Source organism: Sus scrofa, chromosome 1 (assembly GCF_054392235.1).
Source record: "Sus scrofa isolate SSC_HxYL_T2T_F1_AM1 chromosome 1, Sscrofa_HxYL_maternal_Yorkshire_Landrace_v2.0, whole genome shotgun sequence".
NCBI classification, from domain to species: Eukaryota; Metazoa; Chordata; class Mammalia; order Artiodactyla; family Suidae; genus Sus; species Sus scrofa.
Window position 1 is genome coordinate 35,905,516 of NC_139383.1, and position 24,540 is coordinate 35,930,055.

At 36.1% G+C, this 24,540-nt stretch overlaps 1 protein-coding gene and 1 long non-coding RNA gene across 3 annotated transcripts in view; one reads left to right on the plus strand and one right to left on the minus strand.

Annotated features, from left to right (window-relative positions):
* The window catches only part of ECHDC1 (ethylmalonyl-CoA decarboxylase 1), a 45,966-nt gene that overhangs the window by 18,213 nt on the left and 3,213 nt on the right, over positions 1 to 24,540 (plus strand). The window contains exons 3-5 of one of the 2 annotated variants that reach the window (XR_014804027.1): positions 2,214 to 2,356; positions 8,257 to 8,309; positions 10,215 to 12,506. Coding sequence is in view for 1 of the 2 variants with exons in the window: in XM_003121214.7 (XP_003121262.3) it covers positions 2,214 to 2,356; positions 8,257 to 8,309; positions 12,426 to 12,506 (277 nt within the window). In the remaining variant the exon portion in view is untranslated. The remainder of the gene's footprint in view (positions 1 to 2,213; positions 2,357 to 8,256; positions 8,310 to 10,214; positions 12,507 to 24,540) is intronic. The other variant, XM_003121214.7, reaches the window with a different exon arrangement.
* On the minus strand, positions 15,187 to 23,845 carry LOC146406030 (uncharacterized). Its single transcript, XR_014804029.1, has 2 exons — positions 22,585 to 23,845; positions 15,187 to 20,576 (listed from the first exon to the last, which is right to left on the minus strand). It is a non-coding gene; the product is annotated as an uncharacterized LOC146406030 (long non-coding RNA).

The window sequence follows — 24,540 nt, forward strand, 5'->3', positions numbered from 1 at the left end:
CTTAATTTTTTTTCTAAATATGAAATAAGACTGTCATTTTAACCATGTAATTCCAATAATCAATGCAAATATTGCTCTTGCCTGTTCGTTGTCCCCTTTCTAACTCTGAAATACAGGTAAATACCTTCTATTCACTCGGCAGCTCTCTGGGCATATAAAAATTTTATATATAAGAGACCTCAATATCCAGGACATATGATCATTGATAATTTTTTGCCAAAGCTCAAATTTGAATTATGCTACCATGATATTATACAAGAGCTAATGAGTAACCTTGCTGACTACCCCAGCACTCGTGTTTTCAAATGATTTTGGCCAAGTAATTTATCAGTTACTTCACAGGGGGCAATTATATTTTGTAGTAGCATTTGTTTTTTTTTTTCAATTTTTTTTTTCTTTTTTCTTTTTTTTTTAGGGCTGCACCTGCAACATATGGAAGTTCCCAGTCATGGGATCCAATCCGGGCTGTAGCTGCCAGCCTATGACGTGGCACAGCAACACCAGATCCAAGCTGTATCTGTGACCTACACCACAGCTCATGGCAACGCTGGATCCTTAACCCACTGAGCAAGGCCAGGGATCGAACCTGCGTCCTCATGGATGCTGGTCAGATTTGTTTCCACTGAGCCACGATGGAAACTCCTGTAGTAGCATTTGAAATACGAGGTTTAAAAATATCTCAACAAAATTTCATAACTTTGTAAATGATCCATGGTGTATCTTTAAACACAGGAGAACTTTACATTCCGCAGAATTCAGAGATGTCTCTATTAATGTATATTTAATCTATTAATGCATATTTTAGTAGAAATATGCAAGACACACGTCATCCACATATATAATTTAATATCTCGTAGCCATATTTTTAAAAAAGGAAAAAGAAAGGTAAAACTAATTTTAATAGTATATTTTATTTTACTCAGTATATTCAAGATATTTTAACATGTGACTTATATAAAAAATTATTAATTAGCTATTTTCTTTTTTTTCCATACCAAGTCTTTGAAATCTGATGTATATTTTACACTATTGCACATCTCAGTTTAGAGTAACTGGGTTTCAAGTGCTCAATAGCTGCATGTGGGTGATGGCTTCTTTATTGGACAGTGCAGCTCCATACCTTCAATTGGTTCAGAGAATAAAATCAAGTTTTTATATTAGCCTAAGAAAAATAAAATTAGAAAGGTGAGATTGCTCTCGTGATTTAGGCTAGATTAATATTAGTTTTAACTTACTACTGAGTAGCTACAATTCATAATTTATATTAGTAAGACTTTTTTTTTTCAAATGAAAGCAAGTGTTAATTTGATGCCTTATGTTTAATACTAATATAAACAGAGCTGCTTTGATTGGAGTAATGGGGTTGGGTTGGGTTGGGTCATGATGAATGAGTCCCACACCACACAACTCTCAAGGTTCTTGTTTGAAGATCACCTGAGATACTCTTTAAGGTCCATTTCAACTTTTTTTTTTATCATTTATGTATATATTTATATATATATATATTTTCCCCTACTGTACAGCATGTGTTTACAAAGTCAAAAAGATTAGTTTAACTACTGGTATAGATTTCTCATACATAATTCTACCTAACCACATATTTATATAACTTCTTAATTAAGGGAGGGAAGGATGGAGGAAGAGAGAGAAGGAGAAGGAGAGAGAGGGAGAGGGGCAGAGGGAGAGGGAGAGAGAGTTAAGTTCACTAACGAATTATAAACTTTTATTTTCTTTTATTTTTTTTAATTTTTTTGTCTTTTTGCCATTTCTTGGGCTGCTCCTGCGGCATATGGAGGTCCCCAGGCTAGGGGTCCAATCAGAGCTGTAGCCGCTGGCCTACGCTACAGCCACAACAATGTGAGATCCGAGCCGCATCTGCAGCCAACACCACAGCTCACAGCAATGGCCAGATCCTTAACCCACTGAGCAAGGCCAGGGATCAAACCCGCAACCTCATGGTTCCTAGCCGGATTCATTAACCACTGCGCCAAGACGGGAACTCCACGAATTATAAACTTTTAAAGTAGAGATTGTCATGCATTCCTCTTCTGCATATACTTCTTAGTACTCACATGATAGGTATTTGATGGACATTCAGTGAATAGTTGTAAAATTTGTGACCTAAGAGCCTTGTTTGATATTTATGTTTCCTAAATTATTTCTATTTTTCCAATATTTTATGTGCTTGTGATCACCCCTCCCCTCTCTGACAGGTGTTATGATGCTGCAGCTTCTGGAAAAAGTGATTGAGTTGGAAAATTGGACAGAGGGGAAAGGTGTCATTGTCTGTGGGGCAAAAAATACTTTCTCCTCAGGATCTGATCTGAATGCTGTGAAAGCACTAGGAACTCCAGAGGCAAGTATGGATTATGCATTCTCCATGTTTGTCAGGCATCAATGGCTGAGATATTTATATTCTACTTATATGGTTATTATGATGACAGATATTCTTTAATAGCTTCCCAAAAACTGGTTTTTGTTTTCTTCTTAAAGATTAGGTTGTAATAGTGTGAAGTCCATGGTGGGGCGTAAGAAGGATAGAAGGATTATCAATAAAAAGTCCATTATTAAAACTAGCAAGAATGTGAATTTTTTGAGTGGAAGTCACAAAGCATCTCATGAGAAGGAATTTTACATGAAATATATATACATAAAGTACCTAGCATAGCTTTGGCACATAGTAGGCTTTAATAAATGGTAACAATTTAAAAACTTAACTTTGAATTACTATGATCAAAAAGAAATCCTGATCATCTTTCGTCATAATTCCTCCAAGGAATCTGTCTTTCTTTCTCTACTAACATCCTCTAGACTTTCCCACCCCCCAAAAAAAAAGAGAGAGATGAAAAAGGGGAAAAAAAGTATTTATTGCTTTATATAGGTAATACTGTTTTAATGTTAGTATATAACTCTCATACCTCTCTATGTAGCATATGATGTCTGTTTGCATATGTGAGGAAAGAGCACTTTTTTGGTAATTTTGATAGATTTGTATTTGAATGCTTGGTTTCTGGCCATGTGATTGGGCAAATCATTTATTCTAAGTCTTATTTTCCTAATCTATAAATAAGAACTGTGTATTTCTCAGAGCTATTGTGAGGATTCAAGACAATGTATATAAAGTGCCTATTAGCATACTGTCTGAAAAAAGGTAGCTATTATTTTTACTTTAAAGATCTTGATATTAACAAACATCACCCATGATGATCCATAATTTGTAGCACCACTAGACTTAAATCTGTAATACATCTGAACGGCTAGAGAACTTGCATGTCTTTATATATGGATTCCTGCCCAAGCTTTACTAACAATTAGCTACATGACCTGCAAGTCATTTGATTGTAATTTTCTATGTAATCAATCTCTAGAATGATTATATTGCAAGGCACCTTACTTTGTTCACGGAAGGCACTATAAAGATAGAATGGGATAATAAATTATGGTAGGTCTGTATAAGTTAGTGTTGGGCTGTACCCTGCAGGCCTGCAAGGCCTGTATTGACCCAGCTTCAAGACCTAAGAAAGAGCCCGGAGTCAGTGAGAGACACCAGCGGTTTATTGGATGAGGGGAACTTAATGTCTGAAGCAAGGTCCTGGACTGGTGGGCAGAACATAGCAGCAGTCTTCTCCAGGGAGAAGGGGAAATTACCAGTTATAGGGTTTATCAGTTAACGGGGAAACTAGCAGAGGGGCACAGCTCTCACCAATCCTTAGATGAGAACAAATAGTAGCTGTGGCCTGGGGTAAGTTTGTAGTAAGGTCAGTCAGGTGAGTAAGGTGTAGGTGAAACAGACACCGGTGATCAGGGATGTACAGAGAGCAGGAGGCTAGCCATCCTGAGTGGTCTGACCATAGAGTCAGATAAGAAAATATCCCTAGGAGTTCCCGTTGTGGTGCAGTGAAAACAAATCCAACTGGGAACCATGAGGTTGTGGGTTCAATCCCTGGCCTCGATCAGTGGTTTAAGGATCCAGTGTTGCCATGGAGCTGTGGTGTAGGTTGCAGACCAGCTTGAATCCCAAGTTGCTGTGGCTGTGGCATAGGCCAGCAGCCATACCTAGGATTGGACCCCTAGCCTGGGAACCTCTATAGGCCGCAGGCACAGCCCTAAACAGCGGAAAAAAAAGAAAAGAAAAGAAAAAAAATTCCTAAAAATGTGAAAGGTTATTTTGCTTTCTTCTGGTTAGAAGGTTGTTTCTATCTCTTTAGATCATGTGGCCAGGATTTTTTTCCCTATATATGTGAAAGCTAAGAGTGGAAACATGCTTAATTGTTTCATATAGATATTGTGGGTCTAATATAAATCATGTGGGAAATTATGTGTCATTTTTATTCAGACTTCAGATAAGGGATCACTTAGTAAAGTTTATTCTTCCCAGTTTGGGTTCTCCAAGTAATCTGCTATCTTAATGCCTGCAATAGAGTAAGACTGATTTCTTTTTTTTTTTTTTTTTTTTTTGTCTTTTTGTCTTTTTAGGGCTGCACCTGTGGCATATGGAGGTTCCCAGGCTAGGGGTCTAATCAGAGCTGTAGCTGCCGGCCTACACCAGAGCCACAGCAATGCCAGATTCTTAACCCACTGACCAAGGTCAGTGATCAAACCCTCGTCCTCATGGATAATATTTGGGTTCCTTATTGCTAAGCCATGACGGGAACTCCTACAAGGCTCTTCTTTAACTTACTCTTTATTGTTGCAGATGCATCATAGCATTTACTTATTTGGTGAATTTGTTTTTCTGAGGATGATGAGATAACTTGAAGAAAAGATGATTTTAGTAATTGGATTACTGTCTCTTCTAATTATAAGATATTTGAAAGTGACTCTTAAAGGGCTTTTTAGGAGTTCCTGTCATGGTGCAGTAGAAACGAATCCGACTAGGAGCCACGAGGTTGCAGGTTTGATCCCTGGCCTTGCTCAGTGGGTTAAGGATCTGGTGTTGCTGTGAGCTGTGGTGTAGGTCACAGACCCAGCTCGGATCCTGAGTTGCTGTGGCTGTGGTGTAGGCCAGCTAGGACCCCTAGCCTGGGAACCTCCATATGCCACAGGTGCAACCCTAAAAAGACAACAACAACAAAAAATGGCTTTTTAAAGAAAGATAATTAATTATGTTGATGTTTTTGCCATTATACTTCAAAGTTTTTTTTTTTTTCTTTTGTTTTTTTTGTACTTTATGGCTGCACCCATGGCATATGGAAGTTCCTATGCCAGGGACTGAGTCTGAGCTATAGCTGCAGCAATGCTGGATTCTTTTTTTTTTTTTTTTTTTTTTCATATGAAGATCGTATTTTATTTCATGGTTTTTCATTGCAGTACAAATTTGTTGCACTGCTGTGATTTTCATCAAATATTTCTCTGAGGTTATTTTATCCATTTGGGCTTTGAATGCTGGATTCTTTAACCCACTATGCCATGCTGGGGATTGAACCCACAACTTGTAGTGACTTGAGCCACTGCAGTCGGATTCTTAACCCATTGCATCATGGAGGGAATTCCACTTTTTCAAAGTTTTGAAAAATATTTTATTAATGAAAATTACTAAATACAAACAAAAGTGGAGAGACTAATATGGTGAAACCCTCATATACTCATAATACTATCAACAGCCATCAATATTATATTTGCTTATCTTTCCACTTTTTGTTTGTTTGTTTTGGCTGTGCCTGCAGCATATAAAAGTTACTGCGCCAGGGATCAAACCACACTACAGCAGTGACTTGAGCTGCTGCAGTAACAATGCCAGATCCTAACCCAGGGTGCCTCAAAAGAACTCCTTTACTTTTTTTTCTTCTTTATGTACCTGGTCTTTTGGAAGGTTGGTGTCAGTTTGGTATCCTTTGTTTAATGAGCAGGAAAAGAGCTCCAGCTGTTCCTACCAGGCTTGGTTGAGAAGGTTCAAGGAGGGAGATAAATTAGTATAACACAAGCATTAGCCCTGAAAAGTTATGGGAGAGAAAAAAGAATAAAATAGGAAAAAGTCTAGTGTAGGTATTAACCCATTTATAAGATTTGAATTTGATGTTACAGATGTTTTGCCAACTACAAGAAGTCTTTTTTTCAGAAGGCGGAAATAATCAAAATCCAATTAGAAGCTTCAAGATAGGGGGAAGTAAAAACCTGCTTACTCTGCAGTGAATGCCTCAAGGAAAAGTCTGGCATTTTAGGAACCTAAATACCCTTAATCTAGCTTGCAGATGATATCCTCCTTTGTCCACTGACCTCCCTGGTTACTTTTCTGCCAATCTGTTGCCCCCCTATTTCTCGTCGCCTAAATTTCCACATCAACCTCAAAGTTTTTGTCTAACTTCTTTGCTTTTGCTACTACTACTGTACAGTTCCATTTTAGCCTTATTAATTTATAGACAAGGTGTATTAATTTTCTCTAAAACCTTCCATGTAGTTTAAGGAAATTAATAAATGCATACAAGCACTTGGGGAAAAGGCTCATTTATGGTTCTAGGATAATATGTGTTCACAGGCGGGCATTTTTCCACCAGGGATAAATAGGGCTTAGAGTGACTATGATGTTGATAGTTCCCTTTGGCACTTAGGCTGGGCATCATGTGTCTCACCTTTTTTATTCTGAGGAGTTGGAGAAGGAGGGTTGGGTCTCATGGTATCATTCAGATAGGATGGAAGCAACAGCTCTTTTTTTTTTTTTTTTTTTGCAACAGCTCTCAAAACTTCTTTTAAGTTCTCAGCTCCCAACTTTCATTCATCAGAGCAGGTCTAGCTTTTCATTGGTTCCTTTCTCTTAGTTTATTCTATCACAAGTCAGGGTTTCTCTGTCACTGGAGATTTTCTTTCTGTAACCCAGGAAGGGGCCTGAGCACTTAATCATTGGTGGTTCATGGCTTTAGGGAACAAATTTAATAAATTAATTCTTTCTTCTCCCTAGATTATGTTGACTAGTATGCTTTAATCTCTATGACACATTTAAAGCCAAGGCATACTTATCTGATTGCTATTACTGATATTGATGATAATTATGATAGATAACATTCTTGTTCTATTACTGTTTGTCAGGCACTGTTCTAAGCTCTTCCATGTTCTAACTTAATTTTTCCTAACTCCCCTAATGAGATATAGATACTATTATTAGCACCATTTTACAGGTGAGGAGGCTGAAGCACAGAGAGGAGAGGTTAAATATCTTGCCCACATTCAAACTAGCTGTTAAGCTGTGGAGCCCAGATTCAAACCTAGGCAGTTTAGCTCTAGAATTTGTGTTTACCATTATTCCATACTGCTTTTAGACAAATTTAGTGTGAATTTTATCTTTTGAATGACAATTATAATAATATACTGGTTAATACCTGCTTCACTTTCATTTCTGTAATTCTAGATAATTCCATCAGTATTTTAAGTACTCTAAAATTTAGTAATAGAAAATAGGCCTATTGGGAGTACCTATTGTGGCTTGGTGGTAACCAGCCCAACCAGTATCCATGAGGATGCGGTTTTGATCCCTGGCCCGGCTCCTGGGTTTGCCATGAGCTATGGTGTAGGTTGCAAATGCGGCTGGGATCCCACATTGCTGTGGCTGTGGCATAGGCCTGTGGCTGCAGCTCCAATTTGACCCCTAGCCTGGGAACTGCCATATGCTGCAGGTGCCGCCCTCAAAAGAAAAAAAAAAAAAAGAAAGAAAAAAGAAAATAGGCCCATTAAAGTAACTTTATTGAGATAATTTAACAGGCTTTACAGGGCAAATTTTTAATAGAATATAAATTAGTCTAGTTTTAAACCTCCTCTTTGTGCTTGTATTAGTTTTCTCATCAATTTTACAATGTAGACTGATCTTCCTGATAAAGGCTTTCAGTTAGGAAGTTTGCAGCATATTGGCTTCTACCATTCATTGACTGCTTTTATAGTTCTCCATCTCAAATTCATCTGATTCAGTTAACTTCAACAAGCACATACTATATGCAAAACATTATACTCCATTCTGAGGATAAGGGAGGCATTTTGTTAGCCTCAGTGACCTTATTATCTAGACCTAGCAAATGCCATCTCCCCTTCTCCTCTATGAAGCCCTCTCAACTACCCCAACCCAACAAAAATGAATTACTTGCCACTGTTCTCAGCTTGTTCAAGCATTTCTTAAAATCTTATTATATCCAAAGTTTTAAATGAAAACGTAATTTTAAAGTTTGTTATATTTTTGGCATTATTACTTTTTAAGTCCTGAAAATGTGGAAATGTTTCTTTAACATTTTTTATGTATTTGCATTATATCTATGTGTTTATTCATATTTAAAGGATGGAATGGCTGTATGCATGTTCATGCAAAACACCTTAACAAGATTTATGAGGTAATGTATCTTTCTTTTTAAGATAAAATTTCTAAAAAACCAAAAACAGAACTTCATTATTCTGTGTTTTGCAGTAGTTAAAAAAAAAAATAGTCACTTATTTTCTAATTATATTTATTCTAACGGTGAACTATTTATTTGTGCCATGAAGGACAGCTCATCGTTAAATGTTAGTGAAGTACATACAATTACTTTAAAAATGAGACATGAGAGATAAAAGAAGTTGAGACATAGCACTTTGCCCTAAAGAACTTATATTATATTTCAGTATAAGCTAGCTGTATTTAGGTATAGACATGATAAAGTTAAATACTGATACTAGAGCAAAATAACACTGGCCAAGAGATGACACATAATGATTATCTAATATTCAAAATTAGAAGAATGTATAGTGAAGTGGTCTGTATCCGTAGGAGAAAGAAAAATAATTACCTATTAGAGAAGGATTTTATGGATTTCTGAGGATGGATTTACATAGCACCTGGATGAGGAAGAAAAGGGAGAAAATTCTTCTTGACCTGTCATTATGCAGTTGGGGTTACAAACTATGACATGATTGGGCTGATTAGCCCATATTTCATTTTCAAAATGTAAATGATTTTAAAATTATGACAACTGAGGAAATTCATATTTCCTATTTATTTATTTATTAACTGGACACCACCATATTTCGGTGCTCATTGTATGTGAGAGTCTAGAAAGAAAAATGGAATCAACATTATTATTCTAAAATATTTTTTTTGTTTTCTTAGCTGCTGTTCACCTGCCTCTCCCTACTACATCTGACTTTTTCTTAAGGAAATCTTTAAATTTTAATTTTTTTTTAATTTTTTTTTTTTTAGGGCCACACCTGCGGCATATGGAGGTTCCCAGGCTAGGGGTTCAATCGGAGCTGTAGCCGCCGGCCTATGCCACAGCCACAGCAATGTGGGATCTGAGCCGTGTCTGCAACCTACACCACAGCTCATGGCAACACCAGATCCTTAACCCACTGAGCAAGGCCACAAAATCATGGTTCTTAGTGGGATTTGTTAACCACTGAGCCATGATGGGAACTCTAGGAAATCTTTAAATTTTTTTTTAAACAATCCTTTTTATTGGAAGCCATTGTGTGTTATGAAATTTTCAGTTACTTTAGACCTGTACCTTTTCATTTTGGTTAGACCTATGAAAAAATTCTATACTTTCAAAACATTTTAGATTTACCCTTTAATACATACATCTGCAAAGCGGGTCTTCAAACACAAAAGGTGAATACTTACTTTTACTTCAGAACCATTATTTTGTATAGGTTTAGTCTCTGGATCATTTCACTGAGTAATGAAAAGAGTTTTGATAGGCACCTTTATGAAAACACAGTTTTAGAGCTCAATCTTCTGTACCACATTTCTTCCTTTTGGATACAGCCTTAATTTTTCCATCCGTAATTTGAAACCAGTAAAAATGGACTAAGACAATATCACATTGAATTTTTCTTGATTGCCAGCTGCTGAGAAGTTCTAGGAGCTGTATATAGGCCTACCTTGGAGATACTGTGGGTTGGGTTCCAGACCACTGCAATAAAGTGATACTGAAATGAGCTAGTCACATAAATTTTTTGGTTTCCGAGCACATATAAAAGTTATGTTTACACTATATGATAATCTATTAAGTATGTGATAGCATTATATCTAAAAACCAATGTACATACCTTAATTAAAAAATACTTTATTGCTAAAAAATGCTAACCATCATCTGTAACTTCCGTGAACTGTAATCTTTTTGCTGGTGGAAAGTCTCTTCTCATTGTTGATGGCTGCTGACTGATCAGGCTGGTGGTTGCTGGAGGCTGGGGTAGCTATGGCAATTTCTTAAAATAAGAATAGTAAAGTTTGCTGTGTCAGTTGACTCTTTTTTTTTTTCCAGCCTCACCCATAGCACATGGAAGTTCCTGAGCCAGGGACTGAATCTGAGCCAGAGTTGCAACCCATGCCACAACTGCAGCAACACTGGATCCTTTAACCTACTGCACTGAGCCTGAGATTGAACCGGCACCTCCACAGAGATAAGCTGGATCATTAACCCACTGCACCACAGCAGGAACTCTCAATGACTCTTTCTTGAATGATTTCTGTGTAACATAACACTGCTGTTTGATAGCATTTTACCCATAGCAGAATTTCTTTCAAAATTGGAGTCAATCTTCTCAAACCATGCTGCTGCTCTATTGAATAAGTTTATTTACTATTTTAAATATTTTTTTGTTATTTCAAGAGTCTTCATAACATCTCCACCAGGAGTAGATGCCATCTCAAAAGAACCACTAGCTTTGCTCATCCATAAGAAGCAACTCCTTATCTTTTAAGGTTTATCATGTAATTGCTACAACTCAGTCACATTTTCAGGTGCCACTTCTAATTCTAGCTCTCTTGCTGTTTCCAACACATCTGCAGTTACTTCCTCCACTGATGTCTTGAACCCCGTAAAGTTACCCAAGAAGTTTGGAATCATCTTCCGAATGCCTATTAATGTTGATGTTTTTTGCTCTCTTCCCATAAATCATGAATGTCCTTGATGGCATCTAGAACGGTGAATCCTTTCCAGGATGTTTTTGATTTACTTTGCCCCAGTCCATCAGAGGAATAACTGTCCATGGCAGCTACAGTCTCATGAAATGTATTTCTTTTTTGTTGTTGTTTTGTTTTTCTTTTTTGGCTGCCCAACGGCATATGGAGTTCCTAGTCCAGGAATCAGATCCGAACCACCTTTGTGACCCAAGCCACAGCTGCAGCTGTGGCAATGCCAGATCCTGAATCCACTGTGCTGGGCTGGGGATCAAACGCTCATCACAGCGCTTCCAAGATGCTGTCCATGTTGTGCCACAGTGGAACTCTGAAATGTATCTATTAAATAATAAGACTTGAGAGTCATAATTACTATTTGATCCACAAGCTACAGAATGGATGTTGAAAACAACATGAAGCTCCTTGTACTTCTCCATCAGAACTCTTGAATGACCCAGGGGTATTGTCAATGGGCAGTAATATTTTGAAAGGAATTTTTTTTTTTTTTTTTCTGAGCAGTAGATCACTAGTGGGCTTAAAATATTCAGTAAACCATGTTGTAAACAGATGTGGTGTCATCCAGGCTTTGTTATCCCATTTATAGAGCACAGGCAAGTAGATTGAGCATAATTCTTAAGAGCTCTAGGATTTTCAGAATGGTAAATGAGCATTGGCTTCAACTAACTACCAGCTGCATCACCCCCTAACAAGAGAGTCAGCCTGTCCTTTGAAGCTCTGAAGCCAGGCATTAACTTATTTCTAGCCATGAGTGTCCCAGGTGGCATCTTTTTCCAATGTAAAGCTGTTTTATCTACTTCAAAAATCTGCTGTTTGGTGTAGCCATCTTCATGAATGATTTTAGCTAGATCTTTTAGATAACTTGCTGCAGCTTCCACATCAGCACTTACTGCTTCTCCTGCACTTTTATATTATGGAGATGGCTTCTTTCCTGAAGCCTCGTGAGCCATCCTCTAATAGCTTCAAATGTTTCTTCTGCATTTTCTGCACCTCTCTTAGCCTTTAGAGAATTGAAGAGAGTTAGGACCTCACTGTGGATTCGGCTTTGGACTAAGGACATATGGCTGGTTTGATCTTCTATCCAGACCAATAAACTTTCCTCCTATTAGCCATAAGGTCATTTTGCTTTCTTATCATTCTTGTGGTCACTGGAGTAACACGTAATTTCATTCGCAAACTTTTTTTTGCATTCACAACTTGGCTATTAGCCAAAGCCTAGTAATCCAGCACAATGAAGTGAAGTGCAGTGAAATGAGGTACACCTGCATTGTAAAATAGCATCTATTTATTTGGAAGAAAATGAAAATGGCTATAGTTTAAAAATATGTAGTGATTTGGGGGGGGTATTCTGATAAATTTAAATGAAGAATTATTATATCTTCATTATTACATTGTTTTGCTTCTCATGACATACAGGCTAATGGTTCTACTAATGAAGTTTGATTGTTATTACAAACATAGTTCAATAGTTTTGTTTCTACTGCATTCTTAAGTTTTTAAATAACATTTGTACATTAAAAATATTAATATCCATTTTTCCTTTTTCAATATGCAGACTTCCTTTAATAAGTGTTGCACTGGTTCAAGGTCGGGCACTGGGTGGAGGAGCAGAATTTACTACAGCATGTGATTTCAGGTAGGATGAAAATTCTATTACTCCTTGCATGAATAAAATTAATATATGCTCAAATTTATTTTTTGCATGAATATAAATATTTTATATATTCTTAAACAGTATAATCAATTAGTGAATATTTTCTTTTTGCTAATCATTAAAGTAGGTAATTTTAGTCTAGAATAACTCCATCATTACTTCATTACTATGCATTTCAAAAAGTTAATACAAAATGATTTTGGATAAATCAAATCCATATTAGCAAAGTCCCTGGGAGGGAAACCAAGGAAATATATGAAACTTTAAGGTTCAGAAGAATTACATGAAAAAAAGTAAACAACGAAAAAGACGAAGAAATAAAATAAAGAGACTGCTATTGTTGTCCTTTTACTAATAAGTTTTTCTGAGATACACTTCCTATTTTTACTGAGATTTGTAATAACTTTGTGGAGATTTTGGGCTGATTAGGGAATAATATTAGAGAAGGTTATTTAGGACTAATTAACCCTTCAATCCCTAGAATTCTTTTTAGTATTGGATAGCAGTATTTTGCAGGAATAATGTAATTTTGATAAGGCTTTCTGCATTTTGGTTTTATGTGTATAAAACATAAATGTTCAGTTTAATGACTTGCTGCAAAATGGGAACTTATGTAACCATGCTGTAGGTCACGCATTGGAACATTATCAGCACTCCTGAGCCCCCCACAGGTCCCTTTATTTCCATCCATAGGAAACTATTACTCTGAATTTTATAATTACTTTCTCACTTTCATTTATAGTTTTATTTATTTATTTATTTATTTATTTGCCTTTTTGCCATTTCTTGGGCCACTCCTGCGGCATATGGAGGTTCCCAGGCTACAGGTCTAATTGGAGCTGCAGCTGCTGGCCTACGCCAGAGCCACAGCAACACGGGATCTGAGCTGAGTCTTCGACCTACACCACAGCTCACGGCAACGCTGGATCCTTAACCCACTGAGCAGGGTCAGGGATCGAACCTGCAACCTCATGGTTCCCAGTCGGATTCGTTAACCACTGAGCCACGAAGGGAACTCCCATTTATAGTTTTATAAGATAACTATTCTATAGCCAATATACTCTATTTTTTCTTTTTGAACTTCATATGAATGACATCATATGATATTAGAAATACTCTGAAGAAAGATTCAGTAAACTAATTCATGCAGAGTAGTAACATTTTATATTATTTTTTTCTTTTTAAAAATTTCTTTGACTCAGGTTTCAATTTATAAGTTGAAATATATCACTTTATATTCACATAAATCAAGATTTTAAAATAATTTTGGTGTATAAGACAATTTACAAAGATTGCAGCCTTTTGGAAAATTAATACTAACTGAGGAAGATTCTTGTACATGAAGAAAAATGGCCATTTCACTGATAGTGCCCTCTGCTGTCATCAGTGCAAATTGCATTAGGAAGCTATATTTTATTTTGTAAGGAGGAAGTAGTCATTGGCTTTATGGACAGTATGAGACTAAACATAAAATGTTCTCTGTGTGAAAAGATTAAATGCTTTTCTTATGTTACCCTGAAATACAGGTAATTATGGAATTTATAATTTATATGTAATTATATATATAATATATAAAATATGGGAGTTCCCAATGGGTTAAGAACCCAACAATATGAAGATAAGGGTTTGATCCCTGGCCTCGCTCAATGGGTTAAGGATCCAGTGTTGCCACAAGATGTGGTATAGGCCAGCACCTGCAGCTCCACTTTGACCTCTAGCCTGGAAACTTCATATGCTACAAGTGTGGCCCTAAAAATTAATATATGTGTACACACACATACACGCATTTACACACACATATATAGTATATATTTAAATATATTTATAAAGAATTCTAAGCTATATGTGAATGTACATTATTACACTTAAAAATCCTGTGCATAAAAGTGCAAATTAAAACTTTATAAATGTACTCTGGAGAAAGTGTACCCTCCCCTCTAACATAGAGTCTGGTTTTTATCTTTAAGCATTTAGTAGACTTTTCCATCATTCTTTATATTCATTCCTGACCTGTGTTTAGGTGTAGTTAGGGTATAGGACAAAGGCAAAATCACAAAAAAAAAATTAGAGTTTATTTAGTGTTTTTTTTTTGTTTTTTTTTTTTGCCTTTTTGCCATTTCTTGGGCTACTCCCTCAGCATATGGAGGTTCCCAAGCTAGGGGTCGAATCGGAGCTGTAGCCACTGGCCTATGCCAGAGCCACAGCAACTCGGGATCCGAGCCGCTTTTGCGACCTACACCACAGCTCACGGCCACGCCGGATCCTTAACCCACTGAGCAAGGGCAGGGATCGAACCCGCAACCTCATGGTTCCTAGTCAGATCCGTTAACCACTGCGCCACAATGGGAACTCCTTAGTTTTTTAATACTGCTAATTTACCTTCCTGTGTTGTTCTCTAGATGAAAGAAGTATGATGTGTCCTAGAACATCATAGAATACTTAGTTCTTTCGATTAGGAGATGTCTGAGGGTAGCGCTCTCATCAGATATATTCAGTAACATAGCAGATACATTCACTTTCCCAATGAAGATGTATTCATTTGTGGACCAACTATTTGGCATCTACAGACCCTCATATTGCATTCAGGAGAGTCATTCATTAAACCTATGTTTACTACCTATTTGTGCTAGGCATTCCATTCAAGGAACTTCTATGTCTTGGGTTTTTGCTTGTTTTTTTTTTTTTTTTTTTTTTTTTTTTTTTAGTATTACAGTTTTATTATATTTTAGAAATTATTGGTTTACAACTGATTAGAAATTTTTAAAAAATTGAAACTGATACTTTGCAACAGAAGTGCGAAAAACTTTGTCCTAGACTATTCACCCTTTTAAAATCTATATATTAAATGCAAAGGGATTAAAAATTAAAGGCTAATAGGATTGTATACTGAACTATATTACTAGCCACAGTTACAACCAAGGTAGTGATAAATTAATACAAGTTACTCTAGCTGGTTTTCCCCCAGCTTTATCGGTACCCTCAGTTAGCTTCTGTGACAAACTATATTCTGAAAATATCTTCTTGTTCCAAAGAACACCAAAAGCTTTCATAGCATTCTGTTGAAAGGATAAGTTCCTATCTTAGGTTGGCTCTTTTTAGCTTGTTTAAATTTCTTACCTTAGAGAATGGCCTGGAATTCACTCAACTGACATTTTCATTCCTGCTTCTCTTCTATTACCAGTGAAAACTATTTCAGAAGATGAGAAATACTCTTTGTATAAATATTCCAAAGAAATGAGCTCATGCAACATTCTATCTAGCATCACCCAACTCCCTGCCCCCAAACTGTTTGAGCACCAGCTGATAAAACATGTAATGAATTAATATGTCAGAAATACTTAGGTCTACTTGGCACATATAGGCCCTTGTACTAAACTGCCTTCAATTGAGTCATAATATTCATGTGAAACATTCTTAGAGAAAATAGCTTTTTAAAAACATTTTCTAATGTAAAACATTATCTTAGAAATTAAAAATTGGCATTCCATGGGGCTCAGAATCTAGTCACTCAAACATTATGTTTCCCTTTAGTGACAAAACTGATGAGGAAATAAAAAGCTAGAACTGTCATAAAATCATTTGCTTCTAATTTTAAAATTTATCTTGATTAATTAAAATGTCTAGAATAAAATATAAATTAAGAAAATATCTGAGTGTTAGTTTTCTAGTGCAGCCATAACAAATTACCACAAATTTAGTGGCTTAAAACAAAATCAGTTTATCTCACAGATGTGTAGGTTGGAAGTCTGACTGGCCTCAACTGGCTTCTCTAAACTAAAGGCCAAAATTGGTATGCTGGCGGGATGGAGCTCGGAGGACTCTGAGAAAGCATCTACTTCCAGGTTTATCCTGGTTACAGCTGGCAGAGCTCAGTCCCACGCAGTTCTAAGTCTGAGGTCCCTGTTTTTCTGTGAGCCGGTCAGTCAGGGGCCAGTCTTTGCCTGCATTCCTTCTCATGTTTACCGTGTGGCCTCATGTGGCCACCTTCAGCACAGTGGGTTAAGTTCCTTTCATACTTTGAATCTTTCTTACCTCACCCTCTGCTGCATCTCTCTGACTCCAACTGGAGAAAGTTTTCTGATTTTAAGAGCGCATGTGCTTCAAGTGGGCCCACTCAGATAATCTGGGATAATCCCCCTATTTTGATGTATATAACCTTAATTATATCTGCACAATCCCTCTTGCTGTAAAAAGTGACATATGCACAACTTCCGGGGATTAAGGCCTGGACTTTTTTTTTTTTTTTTTTTTTGTCTTTCTATCTTTTTAGGGCCACAGCCCATGGCATATGGAGGTTCCCAAGCGAGGGGTCCAATCAGAGCTACAGCTGTTGGCCTACACCACAGCCACAGCAACACAGGATTCAAGCCAGATCTTGAGACCTACAGCACAGCTCACAGCAACACCAGATCCTTAACCTACTGAGTGAGGCCAGGGATCAAACTTGCAACTTCATGGTTTCTAGTCGAATTCATTTCCACTGTGCCATGACGGGAACTCCAGGCATGGACATCTTAATGGCCATGCTACCTACCACATGTGGGCTTGACATAGAGAAGATAGTTGCCATATTTTTCACTAACTTTTATATTCCTATTTGATCCTTGATGAAAATTGACAACTTTGTTATTCTAAGTTACCTTTTGTAAACTTGTTTCTTTTAGAAAACATTAATAGTAGTTATCTTTTGTAAATGGTATCTTTTGCAATTTTTGTTTACTTTTTAGAAAACATTAATAGTAGTTCCTGTATACACCAAATTTATAAATGTTCACTGATACAAACATTATTTTAAGCGTAATTATAGTATTATCGAGATTCCAGAATGTGCTTTACAAGGTACTTAGAGCACCCATTCTTTTCTTCTACTTTCTGTCTTATGTCAAATCACTTAAAAAAAGGGGGAGGAGTAGGGGAAAGGGGAGAGAAAAGAAAGTATCTTAGAATTACCCTAGAAAGTAGAAAATGACAAACTCAGACTGCTTGGTTTTTCAGCATCAACTTTTGGCAATCAAAAACATTTAAACAGTTTAATTAAATGTCTAATAGTTTTTGGCTGCCAAATTTGGTATAAGAGAGAAACTAGAATTGCATTTTTCATTTGGAAGTACCATCAGTCCTCTGTATCTGTGAGTTCCACATTCACCAGGATTCAACCAAAGATTGAAAATACTTGGGGAAAAAATTCCAGAAAGTTTCAAAAGGCAGAACCTGAATTTGTCACATGCCAGCAACTATTTACATAGCATTTACATTGTATTGGGTATTATAAGTAATCTAAAGATAATTTAAAGTACATGGGAAGATGTGTGTAGGTTACATAGGAATATTACACCATTATCTGAGGATCTGATATCTGCAGGAGGGTCCTGGAACCAATCCTGGATGGACAGAGAATTTCCCTATACCATTCACTTAAATTTACTAATTTTTAATATTTTCCTTTTTTTTTTTTCTTTGTTGGCCACACTTGCACATGAACGTTCCGGAGCCTCGGATTGAATCTGAGCCACAGCTGCAGCAATGCCAGATCCTTAACCCACTGTGACAGGCTGGGGATCAAACCCACACTGCCTCAGAGACAACCCCAGATCCTTAACCTGCTGCACCACAGCAGGAACGCCAACATTTTGCTATTTTGTTTTTGTTTTTGGCTTGTCATGTGTGTGTTTGTTTGTGTGTGTAATATATAATAATATTTTTTTCTGAGAAATTCGAGAGTAGGTTGCATATATCTTATTACCTTTTTATTCCTTTAAATACACTCACAAATATATATATTCTTTTTTAATAACCAGAGTACTCTACACAACCACAGCACAGCTGTCAAATGCAGGAAATTTAACATTGATGTCATTCTTTTATCTGTATATTACCCATATTTTAATTGTGTCAGTTTGGCAATAATGTCCATTATAGTAGTGTTTTCCTCCACCGCAGGATCATTGCACTTAGTTGTCAGAGCTCTTTACATTCAGAACTGAGATAATGTTTTTTAAGCTATTAAGTTTGTATTATAACATCAATAGTAAATAATACAGGTGATGTTATTTTAAAAATATATATTGTGATTTCTGATTTTAAGAGGATATGTGCTCATTTGGGTGAATATGAATCACCTGGGGATTTTATTAAATTGCAGTTCTTATTTTATAGGTCTGGGGTGAAGCCTGAGATGATGCTATATAGCTGGTCCACAGACCACACATTGAAAAACAAGGTTCTAGATTATTTTGAAAATATTTATTTTAAAAAATATTTTAAGTATTATAAAAATAAAGCATGCCTTACTATTATTAATCATTAAAAAATATACAGGTAGGTATAGAGTAAAAATTAAAGTTGTTATCATCCAAACGTAATTAGCATTAGCATTATGGTGTGCTTTCTTCACTTTTTAAAAATAGACACATAAGAGTTCTGGTGGTGGCTTAGCCGTTAACAAATCTGACTAGCATGCATGAGGACACAGGTTCGATCCCTGGCCTCGCTCAGTGGGTTAAGGATCCAGTGTTGCCGTGAGCTGTGGTGTAGGTTGCAAGATCTGACTCGAATCCTGCGTTGCTATGGCTGTGGTGTAGGCTGGCAGCTAGCTACAGCTTGGATTCAACCCCTAGCCTGGGAAGTTCCATGTGCCACAGATGTGGCCCTAAAAAAAGGAAAAAAAAAAAAGAAAGAAAAGACGTATAATTTTCTATTTTTAAAAAAGTAGGATCATGTGACATAGTTTATATTTAATGAGTGTTTTCATATTATTAAATGTACTTGGAAAACATGAATTTTATAAGTTAAAATATTTCATCAGTATGGATATACTAAAATATCCTCCTTTGGTTGTTTCTAATTTTTCTCTGATTAATGCTCTGATAACTGCTTTTTACATAAGGCTTTGTTTTTTTTTGGATTTTTTCCTTAGAATAAATCCTACTACTTATTAAGTAGTCAAAGGATTTAGTCAAAGATGGTGAAAATGTTCAAGGTTTTTGATATATGGTACCAAGTTATCCTCCAGGAAAGATTCTGCCAATTTATATTACCACCAGCAGTATATCAGTATCTTTTTGAGAGCATCCTTTCTTACTCTTTTAAAAGATCTTTTCGAATTTTAATAATCAAAAATTGTTTAATTTGTATTTTTAAAAGTTTAGAAGTGTATGGAGAGGCATATGTTTTTATATGTTCATTGAATGCGTGTGTATGTGTGAACTGTCTGTCCTTTTTGTTTTTCTTTGGAGTATCAAGGATTTAGCTGTTTATACACTGGATGAAAAACACATTTTTATTCCTCTGTCTCCCTAGAGAAATAAAATTCTCAATTATGCAATTTAAAACCTGCCTACCTAATTTGTTTTCAGTCTCTAACATTGTTTTCATGAGTATAAATAACCCTCAGCCAAAGGTATTAGCATTTCCAGATGCTACCCATTCGTTCAAAGTGTATTACAAAGAAAGGGAGCTGTAAACATATTTGTCCCAAGGGAGCTACTATAGGTTTCCCTTCTCTTAAAATACCAACTTAATAAATAAAATACAAAATATACGTAATACACACTTGCACATAGACACATGTACACATGCATGTGCACACACACACAAATCAACATATCTCAGAGTTACTAAAAAACAAATTCCATTTTTGCTGTGGCAGTGCCTGTACTCTGAATATGAGATATCCACCTCAGGAAGCATTCACATTGCCCATGCATGTTGCTTTTGTTTAGTAGTTATCACTGTGTGATGTGGAAATTCTTACTTTAGAGCCTGTTTTATCAAGAAAATCCACCTCTGAGCATACTAAGATTATTAACTGAATATTAAAATCAGACTTGATATTCTCAAAAGATTTTCCTGTCTGACTCTCCCTCACTGTACTACCATAGGAAATCAGAAAGGTGACCCATGGGTAGAAACTTTGGCTCTTGCAATTTTTTATAATTTGTCTTGTGATGTGATGGCAGATAGAAATCTGGAGGAAGAAGGTACCAGGAAAGTACATGTGCAAATAAATGTCTGTGTTCAAGGCATGATTTTATTATTTATTTATTTATTTAGCTTTTTAGGGCCACGCCTGTGGCATATGTAGGTTCCCAGGCTAGGGGTTGAATCGGAGCTACTCCACAGCCACAGCAATGCGGGATCTGAGCCGCGTCTTCAACCTACACCACAGCTCAGGGCAACACCAGATCCTTAACCCACTGATCGAGGCCAGGGATCGAACCCACAATGTCATGGTTCCTAGTCGGATTCATTTCCACTGCGCCACGACAGGAACTCCAAGGCATGATTTTAAAGTATTGTTTGTGGTCAGAGATGCTGTTGCTATTATAGAATTTTATGTACCATATTTCCTCATGTCACCACAGTTTGCCTTGTTACATTTGCTTTGTTCTTATACCATGTAAAGGAACCAGCAGTGCCTGATCCTGAAGTTTATTTAAATCAATGATTCTAGACTTTAAATTTACGTATCATGTTATTTAATTTTGTAACAGGAATGCTTTAAAATTTTAAAATATTTATGCTTTTAGTTATATTGCACTATATTCCTTGAGTTAGTCTTAGAGAAGTATGTGGGTTTTTTTAATCAACTTGGAATCTTCTGCTTCAGCCAGAACTATAACAGAACACAGTATTATTCCTACCTTTATTTGGAAATTAAAAATTGTGTATTATTTTGTAGTCTTCATTAACAGATATTAAGGAAGGATGGTATACCATTACTTGCTGGGCTTTCACTGAAAATATAGCTCTTTATACATTCAAACTTTAGGGACTGAGTGAGCTTATTAGTCCAGGAAATAACTTTATAATGTCTTTCTAGCAGAAGCACTACTGTTGTTTGTAGTGAGTTACCTATTAATGCAGCCAACCTGATAATAATAAAATCTAGTACACATAAGAGTTTAATATGTCAGGTACTGTGAGACTACAAATACATACAATGTATATATTCCAAATTAAGGTATACATACTGTGTTCTATAGATGTGGCTGAAGTAGAAGATTTCAAACTATTTTATTAAAAACATACATAAACACGATTCCTCTAGGATTCTATTTAAAGGAACAGTGGTGTGTATATATATGTTCTAAGAAAACTTTCATATATTAACTCATTTAATACTCATAATTCTATGGCATAAGTACTATCATTACATCTGCTTTATAAACAAGCATACTGAGGCCCAGAGATGTTAAGTCATCTACTCTTCCTCTTCCTCTTTATACCATGTATCTCTTTTTTTGTGTGTTTTACAAGGTGTAAAATGAAGCCAGTCTAGTGACCAAGCCAGACAGTCTAGTTTATATCCATGCATTTCACATCAAAGCTGTACTCTCTTCCAATGTAATTATTTATGTTTCTAACTTCACCAGAGTTCACTAAAAGTATCCTTTCTTTTATGATACACATTTTTAAAATCTTTTTGTAATCTTTTGCCAAAATGTTGCCTATTTTAGTAAAATTTGTAATAATTTTAAAGTTATTTTTCTTGAATACATTTGTTCAAAGTCCTACAACTTATAGCTAAATCTGATGACTTAGCTAGTAGTCGCATCGTGAACCATCCCTTCAGGTATCAACATTGACTTTGCAACATCTCACAAAGGTGATACTCTCTCCTAAGTTATGAATTGTTTTTCCTATAACACTGATGCATCCATAACGGAACACTGCGTATATCCACATTTGATTAATTTCCTTTTCTTTGCTCTCCTAAAGTGTCACAGGAAATTTTCAACCTTGCGAATAATGACACTTATTAATAGTCATAAGACCCTTATAATTCTTTTACTTGTCAAAATAACAGTTTAATATGGCTGTATAAATGAGTCTGCCATAAGGCTTCAGAGTCTTAAGATTTGGGTCTTCTAGTTTTCTACATAGACTAATAGATTATCCCTTGCAATAAACTACATTTCAGGTGGTGCCAGGTAAAGGCATCTAAATTCTAGCAGTAATTAGTGTATAATTCTAAAATGGGAGTTCCTGTCGTGGCACAGTGGAAACGAATCCGACTGGGAACCATGAGGTTGTGGGTTCGATCCCTGGCCTTGCTCACTGGGTTAAGGATCCTGTGTTGCCCTGAGCTGTGTGGTAGGTCACAGACATGACTCAGATCTGGTGTTGCTGTGGCTGTGACATAGGCCAGCAGCTGTAGCTCCAACTGGACCCTTAACCTGGGAACTTTCATATGCCATGGGTACAGCCCTAAAAAGCAAAAATAAATAAATAAATAAAAATAAAAAGACAAAGGACAAAAAAATTATCTAAAAGGCCTATCAGGAAGCAGTTTCTATTTTTGGATATATCTTGATACAACATTTTCTTCATACATTCTCGTTATCACCACTGAAAATTTTACATTTAAACTTTAACTTTTAGATTAATAAAAAGTCTTGTGAAAGGTTACCACGTGAACAGTGCATAGTTCTCCCATTGTTAGACTAAACTGCCTTGTGTTTTTTGGTCACTTAATACATTTTTTGGTTATATTAGTTTATGTGTATCAGTACACAGGTACACCCTAGGCATAACATATAAAGAATGAATGTCAGTTTGATCACAACAGGTATTTTTACAAAGATTACCTCAGGATTTGTTAGGGTTATAAAATATGATTCATAAAGTCATACCTCACCTTGTAAAATATGGCAAAAGGAAAAAAACACATAAAAATGATAAGCATTCTTTAGAAGAAAATAATTGCAAATATAAAAAGGCTTATATATTCAACTTTTGTCATAAGCTAATCTACATTATCCCACCATCAAGACTTTACCAAACGTATTCAGTTGACTTTAAATGAATTTATCCTGACATAATCCTTTTCTATATTGTAGGCACAGCTCTGAGCGATCAGTGTCAATTCCAGGATATAAATAGGAACTGTGACATCTATTCTGTGTGAAGTTTTATAGGGTTGTGTTCAGTACAACAATACTCATATTTCCAACTCTATTAAGACATTACTGTGATTTCTATTCTACTTATTTTCGACCTTGTTTTTTGTTTATTATAACTCCTTTCACAATTTGGGGCTAGATTCAGATTCTTAAGACACTCATTCTTTCTCCCCTCCCATTTAAAAAGTATTTATTGAAAAATACTATTTCATGGTTATCTAAAAGCAAATGTCCATAATTAAGGCAGATTTTTCCTTATAGGAATTCACAGCTGTGAAGAGAAAATTCTCTTTCCCAGTGGGTTAATAAATAGGCTTTTGTGAGAATTCTCTACTGGAATATTTCTCTTGATTAAAGGGTCAAAGACTCAGAGTCTGCTGTTTTTGGTGATTAAAAAAAAAAAAAAAAAAAAGAAAAGCCAAACCACCTGCAGCTGAGCACTGAACACTTTGGAAAACCAGAACTAACTTTAGGTCTTCATTTTTGTAATGAGTAGTTTGAAAGCCATGATTTTTCTTAAAAAATTAAAATTCACACCTGCCCTTTGGTTCAAATTGGAGGTTTTAACAGTGAATGCATTGAAGCCTGCAGCCAAAATAAAGCTTATAGGCTGCATTCCCTAAACAGCATAGCTTTATGCAGGCCATTAATAGTACACAAACATTTAACTGGCAAATGTGATGGCTGTGTTTCTTTTTTTGTTCCACCTTGCTTACTAATCACCCTATTCATAAAAGTCCCAAATTGGGGGAAAATGAATCCCTGCTTTAGGAAATTACTCCTCTTAAGTCCAACTCAAACCATTATCAACTTTCTTAAGGGTATCCCTGCTTCCACGCTAGTCTAGTTAAAGATTGTGTGTAAAGAGCACACACAATGAAGCTAAGTTTAAAATTCTGTCCTTGCTATAGCTGCAAGGCCTTGAGTGAGCTATTCAATCTCTGTTGCCTCTGTTTCCCTCCGTAAAATGAACATACTACTGTACCTCCTAAGGTTGTTCTGAGGATTAGTTAACACCAAAGTTCCTTAAGCAGTTGGTATGCTATTAAATGCTAAATAGTCTTTGTAATACAGTGCTAGAGCAACTTTTACAAAATAAATACTACTCCTTT